At 34.7% G+C, this 22,363-nt stretch overlaps 1 protein-coding gene across 13 annotated transcripts in view; it reads right to left on the minus strand.

Annotated features, from left to right (window-relative positions):
• Window positions 1–205: 205 nt before the first annotated feature.
• Window positions 206–22,363, minus strand: part of OSBPL6 (oxysterol binding protein like 6) — an 83,960-nt gene continuing 61,802 nt past the window's right edge. For 12 of the 13 annotated variants that reach the window (XM_015868340.2, XM_015868336.2, XM_015868338.2 and 9 more), the window contains 14 exons: window positions 18,968–19,133; window positions 17,933–18,063; window positions 16,555–16,662; window positions 14,216–14,353; window positions 13,072–13,156; window positions 12,627–12,880; window positions 12,293–12,430; window positions 11,889–11,952; window positions 11,124–11,202; window positions 9,839–9,983; window positions 9,034–9,178; window positions 8,152–8,278; window positions 7,458–7,580; window positions 2,187–7,031 (listed from right to left, as the gene is read on the minus strand). In XM_015868340.2, coding sequence (XP_015723826.1) covers window positions 6,923–7,031; window positions 7,458–7,580; window positions 8,152–8,278; window positions 9,034–9,178; window positions 9,839–9,983; window positions 11,124–11,202; window positions 11,889–11,952; window positions 12,293–12,430; window positions 12,627–12,880; window positions 13,072–13,156; window positions 14,216–14,353; window positions 16,555–16,662; window positions 17,933–18,063; window positions 18,968–19,133 — 1,812 coding nt within the window. In that variant the 3' untranslated portion in view covers window positions 2,187–6,922. Of the gene's footprint in view, window positions 7,032–7,457; window positions 7,581–8,151; window positions 8,279–9,033; window positions 9,179–9,838; window positions 9,984–11,123; window positions 11,203–11,888; window positions 11,953–12,292; window positions 12,431–12,626; window positions 12,881–13,071; window positions 13,157–14,215; window positions 14,354–16,554; window positions 16,663–17,932; window positions 18,064–18,967; window positions 19,134–22,363 lie in introns of all 13 variants that reach the window. The other variant, XM_015868337.2, reaches the window with a different exon arrangement.

Here is a 22,363-nt window from a genome sequence, read left to right on the forward strand (position 1 = left end):
CTATTCTTATGTTTTATTTTATTTTACATTTTTGCCTAGTGGTGCCGGGCTTGAGTAATGAAGCTCAATAAGCAATGTAAAATTGGCAGCTAATCTAATCCTTACTCCTATAATGGCATTCTCATTGTGAGCAGAGTACAAATACTGGGATTTATTACATCATATGTGTCTCAATAAAAAAGTGCTTTGTTTTTTCTAATTTGTATTAACTACTAGAGTTAAAAAAAAAAAAAAGAAAAAAGAGAGAGAGAGAGAAAATACAGAGTTCCCTGTTGGAATGCTCAGAAATTAACATTATAATTATACAAAGGGCAGTAGACACAGACCCAAATAAGAAAACTTGCTATTGGTTACAACAAAGCAGATACACCTTATCTCCTAATACAGAATATCATGATCTCTCTGGATGCTGCAGTAGTTTAATTTAATATCTTCTTCTAGGCTAAGTTAAAGCATCTGCTTCAGTCAACTAGCAGTAATCGTTAAAGAGCAAGCAGTTCCCTACACATTTTGTTGAAGGAAAAGAGTTCAGACATCAGATGCTAACACCTTGCGTTCTCACTTACTATATAGTAAACAACAGACGCAAGCCAATATGCAAAGGAAGATTCTCATCCAGAAAAACCCACTAATATTTCTTTTTGGTCCATGCAAAATCTTAGTGAGTAGTATAGGTCTGCATTTATCTGGGAGCTGGATCTGAACAAACTGCATGAGGGAAGAACCATCCTTTGAGGAGCTTCAAACACCATTTTATTTTCAAAACTCAAACTTAATATGTAATTGGTCATTAGTGAGGATTAAATATTTGAAAATAATTAAGTCTATAAATAATTTTAAAGGAAAAGAACAGTGCTTTTGCTAATTATAGCAAATAATTCAAATTTTTCAAATTTTTATCTACTATTTCATCATTGGTGATTTTATCTCCACATACGTACGTTAAATATTAGGCAAATACAATGATAGTTGTATGTCATTTTGTTTATTGAACATAGTTAAGGAAAGTATCCTGAATTCTCCTTCACCCATAAAATACTAATGGTTAATCTAAACTGAACTTTTAAAATGCTATTGTAATATTCCTTGTTGAGGTAAATTTACAAAAAGTAGAGGACTATGAGACAAAGGAGCAGAGAATTATAAGAAATCTGAATTTCCAGTCTGACTACTGCTGACTGCCTTCAGTGGATGTGAGAAATCAGCCCAACAGGCTCAATCTGCCACAAATGCAATAACAAATAGTAATGCAGTTCCAGAGAAAAGATGGTGCATTCATGGCTAAACTGACTGACACAAGGAAGAATTGTTCTGTTAGAATATTTGTCAGTCTCTGTGCTGCTTTTGTATAACAATTTTATCTTGAGGATGCCTAGAGTACAAACAATTAAATCATCCACCTCTGCCATTTTGAAAGGCTCTGGTTATCTCTTCCCATTTTGCATTCCTAATCGTTTGTAGCAGCAAGATTATAGCCTAGCATAAGATATGCCTCATCCATTAACACAGATCATTAAAAGCAGCAGTAAACAAGGAGATATTTTTTAGTGTTTCATGGGAGACAACATCTGGTTCATGGCTCCAGGCATGTGAATAGGTATCCTTAGTATTCATAGTTTAAGACAAAAAATATTTTGTGCTGCTGAGTGGTATATATACCCCAACTTTTTAATTTCCCTACTTATGAAATTTCTAACTCTCTTTGCCCATGTTACCAATATCATTTCAGACAAATACTGCCTACGGTTATTTTTACTTATAAATGGAATAAAATTTCCTTTCACCTTCAGAATCAATTCTGAGCAAATGTCACCAATCCTCCCTTTTCTCATACTGTCATGGAACATTGGAAAGAGAAACGGTATTAACATCACCTGCCTGAAACAGGTTTAACAGCTGCTACAACATTTTAATCTGTAGAAGTTAAAATTTTTTCTGCTCTGTTGCAAGGGTGCCACTGACAGTCTCTCCCTTCTCTGAGGTTTGTCAGAGAACACAAGGGAAGGAAAAAAAAAAAAAAAAAAAAAAAGGACATGATGGGATTAATGATACTATAAAACTTAGCAAAAGAAGGATAGAATGCACACCAAGATACTAAACAAAAGGTTTTACATGCTTAAGTTTAAAGAAATTTGTGATCATATCCTTTACTCTGCATACTATAAAGAACAGAATCAACCACTATAAATAAGCCTATTTTTTTATTATTATTTTTTTTAACTTAATGAGATTTGTAACATTCTTGTGGTGCCATATCCTGTTGTGAGAGAGTGCAAAGATAGATTTTAGGGAGGTATTCTGCTTAGTAATAATTAAATTTTAATTAACACACTTAGTCTAGATTCTCCCATCTAAAACAAAACAAAACCAAAAAAGCAATCTAAAAGCAACAAAAACAAACAAACAAGAAAAACCACATCTTCTCTCCATGAAACTTATCTTCTGAGAGATACCAGAATCACAATAAAAGTAATCAGGGTTGATAAAATAGGAAGTACAGAAATAGTTTTATACTGAATATTCCCTTACAGTTTCGAGCAGCTTAACAACAACAAAAACATAGTTGCACTTGTACCTCTGACCATCTTGACCTCAAGCAATATATGCTCAATTTCAGGGACTTAATGACATCCAAGATGAAAATGCTGTATAGCAGCGTCAGTATCTGCTCAAATAAGTTAAGACATACCCAATCTCTTAGCCTTCTCCAAAGCCTTCTCCAGGGTGTCTGTATAATACATGCCAACAGGTGAGAAAATTTCAGTGCTTCTTACACAATTCTGTTAATATCTTTTTCCCACAGATGAACCAATCTCTCTTCAATATAACCCCTCAATTTTAGCATATGAATAAAAATATCCTTTTTTTCTTTAGATTTAACGTAAAAAAAAAAAAAAAATTTATTTGCTTTCATTTTGCAAATCCAGAATTAGTAGGAACAACCACAATAGAGTTAATTCCTCAGACTATTGCAGCCAATGGCATTTGAAACAGTGCCTATCTCTGCAACAGAAAATTAAAAATCCTATAAAACAAAGGCAACATAGTAACCGAGCTCTGATAGCAAAATTGTTTTTTTTTTAAACTCACAAAAGAAAACCCAGAATATCCAGCCCTCTCAGTGATTGTGCACTTGCAATTGAAGCTCTCCTTCCTCCCAGACTATTCTAGATATCCAATTTTTTGGGGGGTGGAAAGAAACATGATAAGCAGGACCACATGGCTGGGATGCAAATCTTTACATTAGAGGGCAGGACCAGTGGTGGTAACGTGTATGTCCTGCAGCACTTCACATCTGCCTGGTACCTCCTGTTCAAGCAAAACTCACAGATGTCATATATGCTCATTCAGATTCAGAAGCTCAGAATTAGAGGGGAAAAAAGAAAGAAAGAAAGAAAAAAAGTTGTGACAATATTTATAATACTCTGGGCATCTTACAAAAGGATCTAACACAAAAATATTTTTTTCATGCAACCTACATCTATCTAAAACTAGAACGAGTGTTGAAATGACGTTTTAATCACAGTGATACTATGAAAATCAACTCATATTCAAATTTTATTTCCAGCAAGGTAACAGTTTCTAATATGCAGGGAAATCTGCTATCTTATTAATATGCATCTAATATAGGAATGTAGTTATTAAAGTCTTTATAAGATGACATGGCTCTTAATGGACCTATCTATTGTTGCCCTATCATATCCACAGTACCAAACAAGGAACAAAATGAAGTACACTTAAAAGTATTAACTGACAGTACATTTCACTACTGCAGAACTGAAGCATAAGGGCTGTTTATTTTACACAAAAATAAGTATTTAAAAAAGAAAAAAAAAAAAAAGAAAAAGCAAGGGAGATGTCTTTATATTTTAAATTGAACTTCAGTTTAGAAAATGTCAAATGACTGGCACTGATTTTCATTGCACACCATATCTGTAGCAATTAAATCTGCTGAGCAGGTAAGTACCTTTTATGCGCTTCTAAAGGAAATATTATTTGGCTGAATGGAATGAGGTGGGCTAGAAATTGCCCAAATCCTCAGGCTTGAAGGGCAAAAACCAGTGGCTAAGACACTGCTGATCGTCAGCAAAGATGGGTCAATTTGCAGTGCTTGTAGATGAATATCTCATCAGTGACTTGGGCAAAGAAGCATACTGCAACCCAACAAGCTGTCACAACATTCCATCAGGTTTACAGGGAAAATTTAATCAAAAATTTTACACAGAATGCAGACAATTCTGTACTATAGGAAACCACTTATGGCACACCTGCTGGCACTGTTAGGATTTTGACAAAGACAGAAAATATCTTGCAACACTCTGCAATTCCTCTAGCTACTAATTAACTAGTTTAACATTCAGTTAATTTAATACTCCATAGGTTCAAGAGTGTGTTCAATAGAAAGATTTAGTGTATCATACCTTTTTAACTCTTAAAAACTGAATGCTGCTTTTTTTTTTACGAATATCAGATATACAATTGCAAAAGAATAATTAAAGCAGCAATAGCATCTTCAGTGTTAGCCAAGTTTGTATTGCAAAGAATGGCATTCATGAAACACTATCAGAACACCATAAAACTAAATATGTTATTTTTGTATTTAAATAAATAACAATAAAAAAAAAAACAAAAACTTACACATAACAAAATTGGACATAGTTTTTGTCCCTCAAATATACTTGCAGACACATAATACTTTCTAATGCTGCAGCGAACTGCATGCAGAGGCTGGAGCATGAGATGGGCAAATGCTTAATAATATTTCATTTAAAAAGGTGACCCAGTATAATCAGTCACTATTTTGCACACAGTGTGCCTATCTGTTTTCTAGCATAATACCATTAGAGCAAGTATGTTCAAGTCAAACAAATGCAATTTAAAAAAAAAAAAAACCAAAACTTTATATAATTTAATTTTTTGGTAATAGCAAATGTAGAACTCAAAAAAGAAAAAAGCCAATTCTGTTGAAGTAGGAAGAAAATTACATCATTCTTTAACTAATTACATTTTTTCTTTGGAAGAAATCCTGTTAATCTGCACAAGTTGTTTTTTCATAATTATTTCAAGTTCTACTTAATATTTTATTCAAGTTTTCATATTTCTTCCTGGTAAGATGAAGAACCTGGAATTCACTAGTAAACAATTGTTCTGCTTTATAAACAAAGGGAAGAACTAAATGAACATTAAGTAATCAAACTAATATTAGCACTGCAAAAGCAAGAGGCAGGGGAGGGATGAGTACATGTGGTATTGCACTGAGAGCCATCCGTGTAGCATTTCTGGCAGAATCACATAGTTACCGAATCATTTTCTTCTTGGGTCGCATTATCAGAATCAATTAACTAGAAAAATTTGTATGCATTATGTATGCTGTGTAGAAAGTAATACAAGGTATATTTATGAAATCTAACCTGGCATCAGTTAGTGGATGTATAATACACGTACAAATGGAAGACCACATCATAGCATATGGAATGCACATTTTACCAAATAGATTTACTTTTTTTCTTTTAAAATCTGCCCTCCTACTGTTTAGCATTTCACAGATTTTCATACAGAAAGTGCCAAGCCTTCTCCCACATATATTAACTGAGCCTTAGCAATATGTAAGAGTCTCAGTTCTTAACAAAAAATATAGAGTTATTTTTGGAAAAACTGTAAAATATAATTTTGCACAAAAGCTATTTTGGCAACACAAGTAGCAGAAGTTAGCTACAAAGCACAGGAGCCTCTGCCCTACTCTTGAATATAAATTTAGATGCAGTAAGTGGCTGGGAAAAGAACAGAGCCAGTAAACAGCATGTCTGGAAGAAAATACTTGTTTCATTTATGGTACAATCCAACCTGTGGAGTGAACCAGAGACTTTCCCATGAAATCTTTCTGTGCTATAACACTGTTGCAAAGCTTCAGGGAATTCTAATTGTATAAGCAATTATAGGGAAATGAAATTGCTGCAAGACTATGTCCACTCAGTGGTAAAAGTGACAAACGGATCTCAACATTAGCCACTTAAAATAAAAATTTTCTGACTAGCCATTCATATGCATTTACCATAATTACCTCAATTTTAACCAGTTTGCAGCTTCTTTTCAGTCAGATTATACAGTCAACTCCCCAAAGCTAAAGCATGTACAGTAGATCTTGTTCCTCTGAAATACAGTTAGATGTTTGGCTGTCATTTGATTTTAAATAATACAGGTTCTCCAATATTTATATCATGATAAAATCCTAGTGCTTTAAAAATCTGTCCTTCACACAAGCCTAAGCATATATATTTTAAAATGACTTACTGTACATCTTCATATTTTCTTTAAGGCATGAACAATGGCATATGAATGGGAAGAGCTTTCAGAAAAGCATGTTTTGACAAGGCCAGTCCAAGCACAGTACACCAAAGGACTAACCTAAAGCCAGAAATGACAGTGTGGTGATTCAAAAGATTTTAACAAAAATAGTTGAAACAAAATGGATTTTTTTCTGTTTTTCTTCCTTTTTTTTTTTTAATTTTTAATTTTAATTACATTACTCTTAATGTCTTTTTAAAGCACCGGTTGCAGTTTTATGTTTACCGCCTCTTCCAAGTGACTTTGGATAACTCATCTGCTTCTCTTCTGAATTTTCACTATATGAAACTTCAAAAGGTTTTTGTTTGTTCCTTTTTCTTTTCTTTTCTTTTTTTTTTCCTTTTTCTTTTTTTCTTTTTTTTTTTTTTTTAATGGCTGCTGCAAAATTAAAAAGATCCAGAAGTGGTCAGGGGCCTGGTCTAATGCACTTTCAAAAGTCCATTATAAAGATGAAAATAAATGCAAATGATAGGTTTTTCCGTAGACCCACAAACCACGCTTATCTATAAGAAACATATTGTGCATAGTTATTTTTTTCTTCAGAGAGTGATATGTTTACTAGATCTACATTCTCAGTTTACCAGAGTACAGGAATTTCTACTTTACTAAATCCAGGATCCTTTCGTAGTTCCCAGTAGGTTTCATTGGTAACCCAGGCTTCTCTTTGATTAGCATCGATAACTTTTCTATAGAAGAAAAAGGAGAGAGAGAAGTCTGATCTCAAATCTCTGCTCCTATACAATATGCAATCAATACCACATCTCTCTGATCTAACTATAACATTTAAAAAGACTGCTTAATTAAAAATACTCTCTAAAAGAAAATTAATTGTAATTAAATGTGTACATATAAATTTATATCTACATTATATATCTACATATGTGTACATATTTTTCTTTAGCTCCCTGTTTATTTCTTGGTCTATGCAACAAGTCACAATGATAACTTAGCTAAATCCTAGTTTCTAAGAGCTAAGAATGATGAACATTAACAGCTCCTAGAATGTTATATTTCCATCCCAGTTCAAACTTCAAAAACTATTGTCTGTGTGGTGCTGTACTTCATTCAGTCGCAGCACAGCAAAGGTTTACTATTAAAATGAAAAGACTCACTTAAAAAATTTGGGTACATATTCAATGCTGTTTTCTTCCATGTACCGTCTCCGACTTCGCTGGAGTTCTTCTATTCTTTGTTTCTCTGATGCTGCTGCTTCTATATTGCCTTCTTCCAGAAGCCTGTATGGATAACAGCTATCCTATAGCAATCATACAGTATATAAACAAGGGATTTTCTAGGACTGTTCATCACAAAGGACAAGCAAAACTGAGCCCCTTGTCTTTGCTGTACCCCCTGTAAGATCTAGTCATAACCTCAAAAAACGAGAGTGACTGATACCCGACTCTCCAGTTGCAGGTACATGACTTCCAGCCTTAGGCATACATCTTCTCGAGCTACTTCAATGTATCACAAACACTGAAGCAGTATGAACTGAGAATTAGGAGGGAACTCTCATTGCCTCCATTCACAGCTGCAGGGTATGACATTTCACAGCATGTATTTCCAGTTTGCCATGAAGAATACTACCTTCTACTAAAAGACTTGTACAGTACCTCTACTAAGCAGGATGTTTTCTATTTTCCTTTTCCTCAATTAAGCAAAGCAGAAATTTGACTTTACTACTGAGTATCCTCTCTACTAGCAGAATTCTCCAAGTCCAGACTGTAGTGAAGATGGACAAAATTCAATTCTCAGCCAAATCCAACCTTAAAATCACCAAATATTGAGTGCATAAATAAGCATTCTTGCCTTTGATCCGGCCTGAATCGTGCATCTGTTGTTGGAAGAAGATCTTTCAGTACAGGATCTAATTCATTGAGCTCAATAGCAAATCTTGTGAAGCCATAATAACGTTCATAGTTGGTTGGCATGGATCCTGCATGCGTATGCACAAGAAAGAAAAAATGCTTTTTAAACTATTAATCTAAATATAGAAGAGATTTATATATGTATTAAATCATAATAGCAAAAAATTTTTTAAAATATTTTACTTTTATACGCAATTAAAAAGTATCAAAAGATATTCTCTAGATAGAACAACATTCACTAAACATTAATTTCAATTGCCTATCCTGTATAGGTTGTAATTATCTGCTACTAGATTCAAAGCTTTTACGATCTTGCCTTTTAATAAAAATTACTGTTTTCAAGGCTTTCAAACTAAATAGCTTCCTGTTCGCAGGCTTTTCAGATGTGTATATAAAAGCTAATCATAGCTAAACTTTTGTGTTAATTTTGGACCAAATACTCATGCAAAGACTGATTAGGCACTGTCCTAAACCTTCAGCACTAATAGCTATCAGGGCATAGAAGGTGCAAAACATTATCAATTATGACAGAACCTGGATAATCGCTCTGCACATACGAAAAACACTAAATGTGCAAAGGAAGATTAATTCAACCCTAGAATTTCTAAGTAAGCAATAATGAAGCTGTAGAAGACTGTGTAAAGTTGGAGCATTTCCACTTACCTTCATTATAAACACCTGTAAAACCTTGTTCACTTGTTCAGACAAAAAAACAAAAATACGTCCCCAGTAGTATTTCTTGTACTTAAAATGATGACAGAGTGCATTACACAGTTTAGAGATATACCACAGTACCAGCCAGAATTTATCACAAGCTTCTTACCCGGCCTCCACACGCATTTGGCTGAAGGTGCTACACCACAATAAAGACCTTCGTGCCACTTTCCAAAGAGGCGATGCACTACCTTCCCTTCTTGATCTATCACAACACCCTGGACTTCATTTACATTAGAATTCCAGTAGTTTACCTGCAAGTTTTACAAGGAATTACGAGTCAGTTGTCACATCACTCACTGTGCCAATACAGACATTGCATGAATCTTAATGTGTCACCAGCTCTCAAAATTTTGCATCACAATTACCAAGAATATTGGTATTCAAAATTTGAATGATCTGAATATTAATTGTGTTAGTTTATAGGAAATCTTGAATGACTTGATAACCGGCTTTAGTATAAAGGTACCTAAGTACAGTTAATTACCCGCTGTACACTAATTTGTTTTTATTTATGGCTCTTACCTGTATAGTAAAACAACACAAACCAGAGCATTACTGAAGCCAAAGATGGCCAAGTTTTAGCAAAAGTAGAAGTAATATGCTACAGAAGTCTATTCAGTGACCTTGCATTTTCACTGTAATAACAGAAATTTTGCTATTTCATTTTAAAATGATTTTCATTAAAACCAACAGCAGTATAGCACACAGCTGTATAGCAATATAGGACACTGATATAAAACTGACCAGTCCAATAGAGGAGTCATGGTGTTTGAAATAGCACCCTTACTTGATGATTTACATATTCACAAGTGTTGATAAGATGGAATGTGTAATGTATATTTCAGGACTGAAGAAACAGTTCTATACATGCTTAAACCATGCAACAATATTCACTGGAATAAATGTGCTACCTTGACAAATGTGAGTTTACATATACAAACACTGCTTTTTGTGTTTCTGATTGTTATCTCTCCATAGTGTTCTATCCACCTCCTTCCGCTAAGGATATTATGTATGCAAGTAGTGACTTTGTTCCAGACGTAATAGTCTCCATACCTAAGAAAAGATCAATAAAAAGTTAATAATGCAAATTAATCATGATCATCATGGGGGAAAAAAAAAAAAAAAAAAAAAAAGTAAATCATTAACATAATTACAAGACTATATTCCTTTAAAACTTTTGTAACAATAGCTTAGTTTATTAAAAACATAGGTTCTGAGCACGTTATTAATCTTCCATGGAGAAGTTCACCTAAGCTCCAGTGCTGAGAACTGAAGAATGATGCTATGAAATACAAATCAAGACATTATGAATCACTGAAGTCCTGCACAGCATATTCACTGTCGTCAGAGCATTATGTGCTTTGGCATCAGTTCTAAGAGACCTGGTTCCAAAGATCAATATAAGGTTGGATTTAAGACACAGGCAGACAAAGCAATTAAATTAGAGATAGAACAAACTAAATAGGGAAAGAAGTAAACAGAAGTGAAGTAGGCTCACTGGTACAATATCTCTTTTCGTTTGTAACAGCTACTTGGACTAAGGACATCTCTGTTGTCAGAGACTAAAATGGGTGAATGAAGCACATTCTCCTTCAGAGCTGGGGGCCAAACATGCAGACAGAAGACAAAGCTACTCTGTACTGCATTTACTTTGATTTGATGATACAGACAAAGACATGGAGTTCATAAGGATGTCATACTGTTATAGGCAGAAATAAAGGCAGCCCCAATTTAAAGGATCAAGAGTAGGGTATTGCAGAACCTGCAGGCATGCTTAAAGCATCCTCTACTTGCACATTCTCATGTTTCACAACTTAAAACCAGTTTTATTCGTATTGAAACTCCTTCCTTCCACTACTTGTTTAACATCAAAGAGCATTTTTTGGTCTCACATTTTGAAAGATGATCTTCAAATATTAATACTGGTTCTTCTGAGGCCATACTAGCAATATTGAGGGCTTTAATAAGGACAGCACTAGCTGAAAGCACTGTCAGCCTTGTTCTGAACAGCTGACCACTTCAGTGCCCCCACCTGTGCGTAGACACAGGAGATCTTTGAGCTACATGCTAAGCCTAGCCTGCACAGTTCAATTCACGTGACCTTTGCTTACACTTCATGCAATTCAGTTACAAGACAGCACAGATTAGACTACATCAGAAACCAAATCAAAAGGAAATAACACAGTAGCTTACTTTGGAAGAGTCACATTCAAGGTTCCAACTGGAAGAATTTCCATTGATTTCCCCCAAAATTTGTTTTTCCACCTGATATCTGAATACAAAAAAAAAAAGATTTACAAAACCTGAAAGACCCATTTCTCCCTCTTGCAATGATCTGTGGTACTACATCATCCAATTTAAAACCGCATCATGAGGTTGTCATGAAAATCCAAAAAAAAAAAAAACAACAACAAAAAAAAAAAAAAACAGCAACTAGAAAATCATATTAGGTCAAGGAAAAAGAAAAAAAAAAAAAAAAGAGAGAGGTTTCATTTTCTTCTAGGAGTTATACCTTATACCTGTGCTGTCAAATCTCACTTGAGAATATTCGATACGAATTCAATGTGTATTACAGTAGAGATGAAGAAATAAGCACCTGCTTGTTCAACTTTGTAAAAAGAACTGCTTGTATTTATAAGAAATAACAATTTTCTTGGTAAAAATTTTTAAAGTAGAAATGTATGAACATGCTGCAAGTGACAACAGAAGTTGTAACATTTACTTACTCTTAAGAATGAAAATTTTGAGTGAATTAATTCAGAGCATCAGTTTGTGATATGTTACTGCAAACAGTTTAAGTATAAAAATTTCAGGTAAGTTCCAAATACAAAGCTCAGCTTCTAAAGACAAAGTCTTTATTTGCTAATAAAATAATAATAATAATAATAAATAATAATAAAAATTTGAAAAAATAAAATAAAATCTATATATCTATGCTTTTGAATTGAAAAGATATACCTTGCCAAAACACAAAGTTCTTCGATTCACAGTGACAGGCTGAAATGGGAGGATGGTGGCTAACCTGAAAAACAGCTTGTCTGAGTTAAAAACAATTAATTTTCATTCCTAAGACAATGTAATTGTTTCTGCAATATAAAATTATTAAGTAGCCCACACTATTTATTAACATATGTTGCAATTAAATGATGATAACTTATGCTTCAGTTTTACACTATCTGCTTAAAACACCACGACAGAGATTACTATAAAAACAGACACCTAGTATTTAATAAGTTCACTTATACTTGCTACCTTTCTTTACTATTAAGAAAACAAACCATTTTATCTCAAAAGAAGAAACAAGGTCACTCTGCCAAACAAAGAAACCTAAACATCAGTATCAATCTAGAAACAAGCTCTACCTGCTCTGAGAAAAATCGAAATCCTTTGTCTTCTCTAATACATTCATAAGTTTCACCAAGCACGGGGTTAAATGGCTTGCTTCCTGCTCTGAAATACGTAGAGGCATAACCCGATGCTGCAAAGGCAGCTATGAGAACCTGTTAGAACACAGAGAAGGTAAGAGAAAATAGGCTGAGATTCTCATAGTGTAGGATATCACACAGCAGAATCTGGGCTAAAGGAAGCATACTTGGAAGTAACCACACAACCCAGGTAGAACCAGTATGCACAGACCTCCACAAAACAGCTTCCTTTTTAATACAGACACAAGAAGTGCTACACTAAATTTATTACCATGCGTTCATAGGGATCATCTGTTTCAGCAGCCTTGTCCAAGAGTTCACTATATTCCAACTCTTCACAAAGATGTTGCAAGGTGTTAAGAGGCTCATTTAGCTCAACTGGCATGGAAACTTTAGAAAGATCTTTGCCGATGTTATTTCTCAAGATATTCCACAGATTGATGTTACTGGTGTCAGGGCTGGGAGCTGGGAGACAAGTTCGCCGTCCGTTCCTGAACGCTCCTCCAGTTAGTTCACCATTGACAACTGGGAAGGGAGAAAACTATTATCACAACAAAGCACCACATTAAGGAAAACAGTCTTGGTCACTGAACTAAATTAACCACCAGAAAAAATAAGCCCAGCTTCACTGATTTCAGCAAAGTTGGTCTTATACAGAGAAGTAGCAAATCACAAAACCAACATAATTTCCCAAAGTTCAAAACGTAGCAGTATACTTTGCCGAGAAATGTCTGTGACACTGGTGTTGTCCTCAGATATATTATCACTCACATCACTGATATAAGATTCATCATCAGAAGCCTAAAACATAAATAAAATACCAATTAATTCAAATATATTAAAGTTTACTAAAGAACTACACAATCAACTGCTTGAAACATAAATATTCAAATACATTATCTGTACCCAATTAGAGATTTTAACTAAATCAACTGGAGGTTTCAATCAGCCATACTTCCAAAGCACCAATGGTGTCAAAATAAATTCTACGCTCTCCTTATGTTTCTGCATTGCTTATTATGAAGTCAGATACAGATATTACATTACAAAAGGGTGACTTCAAATGAGATCAAAAGAAGTAAAAAATGACAGCATTACACACTGGGGATAGGAGGTGAGAAGAGATGGCCAGACTTGTGTTTTTTGTACAGAATCAAACTTTAAAATGTAGTTTATGTTTCAGCAGAAACAAGTACAATCATTGACCCATCATTTTGAAAAACAAGAACTAAATCAGCGTTAAAAGTACTTTAAAAATTATTGTTTAAACTTCTTATTCAGAACAATTTTTTTTTAAAAAATTGTTTGTTTCTGTTTGTCTTGTGCACATCTCCAAAGGGATCCTGAAGTGCCTATCTGTAACATATCGCACAGTTAGCTCAAATACCATGGGAAGGTTGCGGGCAGCCACATGATGCAGGCTCCCAACTGCCTTTCACTGTTGATGTTTGAGCTTCAATGAGACAATTTTTGACACTTGCCTACTTCTCTGACAACAGAGAATAACTTAACAAATATGTCAGAAGAACTTCGTGGGTTTTTTTAAATTAATACTTTAAAATCTGGATTAGTTGCCTGCATAGGTGGACCTAACTGCTGCTGTCTGTCATCTTTGCCTGAAACTCACAGTCTAGTAAGAACATATACTGAATATATATTACTGATACAACCTCCAGCTCAGTTTTACACTTCAGAGAACCTCTACAGCCCATCACAAATGAGTCTCGGGCAAATTTATCTAAACCTTATGCCTTCTGATACCCTGTTATTCTAAATAGCATTAAAAATAACCATTCACTGGTGACATCAATACCTGAATCTCTCTGACAGCAAAGCTGCAGTAACACTGTCATAGCCTACCTCATTTTCTGATGAGCTGGCAGACAAAAGCACCTCCTGTGCATCAAAGAACTCTGACACTGATTCAGACATAGAGAGCCTGCTCTCGTTAGAAACTTGCTGAGACAATGGCAAACTGACGTGAATTTGTTCACCTGTCTGCAAACAATGCACAGAGAAATAAAAATATTACTTCTAATAATAAATATGCATAAAAGTGGTAAACGACCTGAGTATTTTTCTGTGTCACATGTAGGAAAAGACAGTAAAGACAGCGTTTTAGTAGGGTTTCTTGTGTACTCAACAAGTGCAATTTGAGCACTGAGATACATGTCTTCATTTAAGGCCTGCTTCCACCCTCCGTGAACCTATAGCAGTGAATAATTGCAGAGCCAGTTCTGTATGTGAAGGAATGGTTCAGTGGACAATAGCTTCGCTGTGTCAAATGAGTTCAACTATGAAATTCAGATGAATAGATACCTGGTCATAACAACTAACAGTACTTGGACCCAGCTCCAAAAACTCAATAAGGCTAGGGAGTTATACATTACTTTCAAAATAAGCGGAATTGTTAACTGGTCTAGTAATAAATGTGTGAAAAGTTTGAGTATTCAGGAGGATGACTATCATACAAGTATTCCAAATCTCATTTGAATTAAGTGACTAACACTGACTCATTATTACTAGTGGGAATTAATTCTCTGTGGTTTATTTTAAAGAGAATTTAACAGCAAATACAAGAATTCTCAAATTGCTCTGTGGATATCAATTCAGAGATAAGCTAATTTAAGAAGCTGAACATTTTTTTCCTCTTCCTGGTATTTGATGAGAGGAACATCACATTTCAGCACATTGCCCTACAAGCCCTTAAAAAGGGGGAACAAAATATTTAAGATTCTCTCTCGGAATTATTCCACCAAAGCGGCTGCTGCTGCGAAGACAAACAGGCTTCTTAATTCTTTAATTTATACAGCATGATGTTTCTGGGATGATACAAATGTGTTTTAAACAGTTTTTCTTCATACTGCACTATCATCTCCCTTAACCTTACTCCAGAAGTCTTGGCAAATGGCTTTGTTGACATCTGCATCCAATTTTTATATGGGTGCCTCAAAATGTACTGACAATAAAAAAATTCACAAACAATCCAGGAGGTCAAAAGCTCATCTTTTTTAACTGAGGTTTCTAAGTTTGTGGATGATGGATGATGTTTGATGAATTACAATGGAAACAAGCTCATTTCAGTGTTACTTTTACATGAAGTAGTTAAAATTTTAAGTTTCTGTATCAATGGGAGGGACTTGGAAAAATACATTAAAAAATGCTCACAAAGGCATATTCCATAAATTAAGATTCTATTTATAAAGTAGTCAAGAGAAGAAGTGAAAGAGAGATCTGGGATCCTCTTTGAAACTCTTTTTCAGTCAGACACACTTGTATGAAGATAACATATTGGGAAAAAAAAAAACAAAACAACAGCTAAGCAGCAAAATATATAAAATAGAAGAGACAGACATTGCTCAACTTCGCTGCCAGCTGCTCCAACTGCAGGTGGCTGTGCCCTGGCACTGTGTCACCTCCATCTTCTCTTAGTCTCCAACATTGTGGGATCTTCAAAAAATTGTAGGGATGTTTTCAAAAATGAAATCAAGTAACCAGAAAAAGATTTTCACTTGCCTTTCCTCTTGGAAAAAATAATTAGGAAACCATGGTATGTTAACTGAAATGATGTATGCATAGAAAATAATGAATGGAAATGATAAATGGAAAGTATTTCAGTTAAACGCAAGCACAATGGCTGTCAAAATGACAGTATTAACTGCAACATATTACAGTTCACAAATTCAGATCTGTCCTTCTCACAAGCGAGACTGATTTGTAGCGTTTGATAATCTCTTGACTGAAGAAAACAAAACAAGATAGACTAGATGCTACGAACATGCTATTACTATAGTGCTTGGTTCATACACTGAACCCTTTACCTTTGAATACTACTAAGATATTAAACTTAAGCACTTGCCATTAGACTCCACACTGTTCTATTGATCTGGCAAGAGAAGATACAGAAATAGTTACCTACTCTGTGTTATTGTGTGTTACATTACAGTACAGTAAAACCTCTAATTCCCACAGCGCTGTCATCCTTCCCTATTTCCCTGCAGAGACCAGAGTTCTTTTATGAGCTCTGTCATATGCAGAATAAAAGACAGAAGTTTAAATTTTATGTAGAAAAAATATATTCTGAAAATGTCTACAAATACCCAATTTCCAGCCTGAAAGATCTGATAACTTGGCAAGCAATTAGTGAGGAGCAGCAATGTTTGATCATATTCTAAATTCATTAAACATTGAAGTCTTACCTCATCAGGACTAGGAATAATATTTACACTGACAACCTGATCACAAATAACAGATTCTGAATGTATCCTGTTCAAGCGACTCCTTAGTTCAGCATTCTGGTTGAGAGCCTTAAAATAAAAATTGCATATTTTATTTACAAACAAATAGAAGTGTTAAACAGCCAAAAAATACAAAAATAAAATAAAATAAAAAATCCTAACCTCAGAAATTCTGTTAAAAAAAAAGTCACAGAACCCAATATCTTTCATTTCACTGTCTCTAACTTCAGTTCATCTTTTCATTGGCTTGCTTTCAATTATTTTCCAGGGTCAGAGGACACTGATATTCTCCTACAATGTTAAGTCGCATTCTACCTTAATTCTTCAACTGGCTCTTTGGCAGCTATGCCAGTGGCTTATGTACATTACAGAAATAGGGAGTGAATGTAGCAAGAAAGAATGAATGTGCAGAACGACAAAAAAGAACCAACTGCAATATTCTTGATTTATGGCTCAACAGCACTTTCTGAACGATGGCCATAAACTCTCAGAGCCCATGGAAGGAAACTGCATGCTTTTCAGCAGAAAACAACAAACTCGCTAGTATCACTGGGTGTCTGCCTGTCCAGACCAAATGCTGTTATTTGCACGTGCATGCTCACAAAAAACCACGGACCACAAAATACACTGATACAAGTAGAATGTAACTGATGCCTGGTATTTGCTATTTTTTCTCCTCTTTTAATGCCCAAGCTAGATTATAAACATGGGTACATACATTACACATTGCTTGATGTCTCAAAGGACACAACTGCATGTCTGTTAAATTCAAAACAGCATAATATGTTACAGACCCAGAACATGAATTGACTTAAACCTAATATGCCCTTGCACTATGAATTATAGAGCAGCAGACATATTGGTGTAGTGAGCAGTTATTGTTACCAAAGAGTCACACAACTTTCCGCTCCTTCCCCGGAACAGATTGCATGATACAAAGTAGGATCAAAGTAAAATAGGCTTGAACAGTCACCGAAGATAGTTGAAATGATGCCATTTTGCTTTGCTTTGAAATGATCAGGGCATGTTCACATGAAAGGGGAGATGCAAGGTTAGACCACTAATATCAGTTGGGCTGTAGCTTCCTAAACTGCCAAACCCTGCTTAAGAGACTGACTATACTAAATTTCCATTTCCTGCCCATTGAGACAGTGAACTGATGAGTGACAGTGATTTTCAGACTGACACTGGAAACCAAGAACAAGAGGAACATACCACCATCTATTTCATAACAGTTGCTACCAAGTCCCCACAAGTCCTGGTTAAATTCCTGCAAGTGACACAAAGAAACAGTACATCTGGCAAACTAGCTGCACTTGCCATCAAATCAGGAACGTACCTGAGAAAGGGATTGTCTGAGGTGTGCTATTTGAGCATTGTGACCTGTAAGATCCTGTTCTGAGACGATCTGCTTAAGCTTCTCCTTCTCTATAGCTATGCTGTTAAACGCAGACTTCAAAAGAGAATGCACTAAAGGAAAAAATAAATAAATAAAAGAAAAAGATAACAGGTGTTCTCTCAGATATGGAAGTACACATTTATATTCATTAAAATATTTTAGCAATAAAAACAGAGTGAAATTCTAACCCACACATACAGAAATTTGAAATACAGACCTGAATGAACTTCAAGCAATCTGTATCCAAATTAAGTACAAACACTTACTTCTTAGAGTTGCAATGTATATACAATATGTGCACTTCTTATCAGAGTATATTCTTGATGTTGAATGAATGAAAAAACATTTTGAAAATCTGTGTATGATGCTCTCTTTTCTTTTTTCCTTTCTGTATTTTCATTTATGTTTCAGAGTAATAAAATCTGAAGCAAACCAATTACAAATACTATATAAAAGCCTTTTGCAGTCCGCAGAACCATCCTTTTTTTTTTTTTTTTTGATGAAGCAATAACATCCCTAAAGAACATTTTAGTAGTAAGCATTACTTTTGTTGCATCCAATGATGTAGAGAATATCTCACAAAACATTTGCATGCCCCTCCACCCCCCTCAAAAAATCCAACCCTGCATAAGGTTATGTATTAGTGACTATTTGATTTGTCTTTTGGAAGAAATAATACCAAATGTTTCCAATATCAATTATGTATTCACAAGGTGCAAAAATTGTTCAGATTTCTTCTAAAGGAAAGCTCTCATTTGACAGAGTTGACCTTTCTCCATACCCACAGCATCCATGCAAAATATAAGGAGGATAATATATGTGATCTTTAAGTAAATCACCTGACCTGCTGTGAACTCTGTTCTGGTATCATCTAACACAGATGAACATCTTGGCCATGACAAAGTGAAGGTAATAACAAAACACAACAGGAACAAAAAAAGCACAGTAAAGGAAAGGTTTGGCATTTCTAGTTACCTTTTTGCGCCATCAGGCAGAATTCTTCTTGAAGCTTCATGTATTCTGTAGAGCACTCCAGAGGATCTGTTACATGGCTTGGGGGGGTCTGGAATTCAATATCTGCACAAAGATTGGGATTGGATGAATGCAGCCGAACTGGAGACATCGTGGCACTGAAAGGGACCTACAGGAAGAAACAGTAAAGTTGTACTGCTTAAGGAGCAAACAAACATTTTTGATTCTGTTGAAGCAAAATATAAATTATTCCTTCTGAAGAAAAAAAAAAAAAGTGCTTGGTTGAAACATGAAGAATAAAGTAAGAAAAAAACATAACAGCACAGTTGATGCAGAATTCCTTGTAGTTCTTGAAAATTTTCACTGAAACAAACAAATATAACCTATATTGAGCTAATTGCTAGCAGAGGAATATTTCAGTCCTAACATTTACAAAAATTGGACATTTTCTAATGCTTAAAAGAAGACTAGAAAATCTAGCCACAACACATGCAGTTTTGTATTTTGTCATTGGAGAGTCCATATAGTGTGAATCCACTTTTACAATACCAACACACAAGTTTCTTCACAGACCTACAGATAAGATACACTGTTCTCAAAATTAACCTACCTAACAATCTGAAAACCACTATTAAATATTAAGTAGAAACCATTATACAAGCAACAATAAAAAGGGAAAATTATAGTCTTTCCATTTTTAATCAAAACAAACAAAAATAAATGAAATCTCCACTTAATTTTTAAAATACAAGAGCCACAAATTAATGCAAAGAGATGCAGTTAAATAAAATGCAGTAAAGACTTTAGTTTATTATAGCTTTCACTTTTTCCTTCCATACTTTCAAGTATTTCCTTCTATACTTTTCAAGTACAGTAAACAAAAGTATACATGCATGCGTTACTCATAAGTTTTATATATAAATGTATCACGTGTACCAAGTAGTTACCTATCTGTTCCATATGCAGTGTATGTATACTGCTTTACATATGTGGCGTGTGTGTGACAGTATGTTTTAATTTTACTATTTACATGCAGTTGTATAAAAACCTAGTCAAGAACACAATTGCAAAAATAAATGAAAGGGGAATACATGCAGACCTATGTTTGTTCTTTTTTTCTTCAATATTAAGTACTGCTAAACACATTCAAGCTAATTTGTTTCGTGATATTGATCAAATGTACAAATCAAAAACTTCCACACTGCAGCCCAATGTAATTATTCAAATATGAAAAATGAAGGAAAAAAAAAAAAAGTCTTAAGAGCAGCAGATAAAATAAAGTCATATTACTAAGATATATTTTCTTACATTAACAATTTAAGTACTGCCATCAATACCAGAAATTGGTATCTTGTTATTTGATTACATCAAAGAATAGCTCTAACAATCCCTTCCTATAACATTAGTCATCAATATCTGACTTACGTTTCTTATTCCCTAAAGAAAACCTTAAAATCCTATTGGACTTATTAATTACATCTTGAGCTCATTCTGGCAATATCATTTTCCACCTTGACCTTCACTTTCCATATACATATAGCACAGACTGATGGCTTCATGGTTTATAACCAGCATAAACTTTATCCTCTTCTCTCACTGTTTTGATTTCTAGCTATACCAACAAAATAGACACGTTTATTGGACTTCATTTTTGACTCATATCAAGAAGATTTTGTTAACAGGGACGTAGAATAAAATCCTTCTAGAGATAATATTTCTGCCTCATACCTCAGTTGTCCAGGCTGAAAAGCAATGTTTTTTTTAGTGAGGTTTATTGAAAAAAAGAATATTTTATTTAAAGTATAAAAGTATGTCCTAGAAACAGCATTCACATGCTCTACAATTGCCATTACACTTCTTTCAAGAAGTACACACTGACATGTCAGAGACAAGTAGCTGCTTTGCTGATTGCTTTAAATACAAGACCCAAAAATAATTAACTACTGATTGATATGAATTCTCCTCATCTGCATCTTAGAAGAGTTTCCAAGTTACTTCCCGCAACCAATGGAAAAAAAAAATCAACAACAAACACACTCACTTTCTTCAGTAACCAGCAGTCTAAGAAGCACTGCCCATGAACCTCTCTTTTTTTTTTTTTTTTTCCTCTCACTGTACACCCATTTTCCCTGTACACCCTTTTCTCTTTGCACCCATGGTGACTTGATTACCTACTAGCTTTTTTCTCTCTGCATCCCTCTAGTTTTTTTCTTCCTCATTCTTGAAGGCATGACTTCAGGTGCACCTTGTCCTGACTTCCTGCTTTACTCCAAGGGCTGAAATACCACTCATTCATAGGCCTCTACACACCTGCATGTTCACGTAGAGACAGACTGTTCCCAGTCCAGTGGGCTGTAACACAAGCTTCCCCTTCCTGCATTTTACCTGATGTAATTCTGTATCTTCCAGACTATAGACAGTAAAATGAGATGGGGGGTTATTTCTCTGCTACAAAGGCAGAGAAGATAAGATGACACTAGTCAATTATTGACTGATATTTTGTATCAGTACATGGTTTCAAATGATTACAAGGGATTAAATTTAGACAAATTGTTTTGGGAACTGGAGGAGCACTGATTTCTCTCATTTTTCAAGAGGACCTAATAGTAAGTGAGGTTTATGGTTCTGGCAACAGGGCTCAAGTTATTCAGGCTTAAGCAGAAGCTATATCTAAGCCAGTGGATTTCAGCTACAGGCTGGAGCAGCACACTTTGCAAAACATTAGCTCAGTGTTGACTGCTAGAGCTAGGTAGGGGTACGTGTTTAAAGCTCACTTTTTTCTTCTTCATGTCTTCCCCATCCACCTGTTTCACTAATCCTTTGAGGGACTAATACATATTATGCATTCCTAATAACTGCTTTCCTGACAAAGCATCAGCTGAAGTTATATTTATGATGCTAATTTGATTTCATTAATATTAATTAATAAATTAATAAAATTAATTTTCCACTCCCAGCTACCAGACTGCACCTTAATTTCAGTGCTCCAAATTTTGTGTCAAAAGGCTTGGAGAATTAGCAAAATTGAAAAGTAGACATTAGCCATAGTAATATGACTTTTTTGGATCATGGAATACAAACAAAATACCTTAAATGAAAAGGCTAATTTCATGTTGCTAAAAATAAAAAAATAAAAATTAAAAAAGAACAGGAAGTGTCATCATTTCACGTTTGTTTGCAGCAAATCTCCTCATTTTCACTGTCTTCCTATAGACTGTCATGAGAATCCTTTAATAGAATGTGATTGTGATTTTAAATAATACAGTGAGTATAACAAAGCTACTTTCCAACAGCGCAGGGCCTGAGTTTGTTCATCACTTGCACAAAGGAGGGGGGACATTACCATGAAAACAAGTTCAGATCCACAGCTGTGACACCCACTTGTGTCAAGCCTGATCA

This window comes from Coturnix japonica, chromosome 7, assembly GCF_001577835.2.
Source record: "Coturnix japonica isolate 7356 chromosome 7, Coturnix japonica 2.1, whole genome shotgun sequence".
Classification (NCBI taxonomy): Eukaryota; Metazoa; Chordata; class Aves; order Galliformes; family Phasianidae; genus Coturnix; species Coturnix japonica.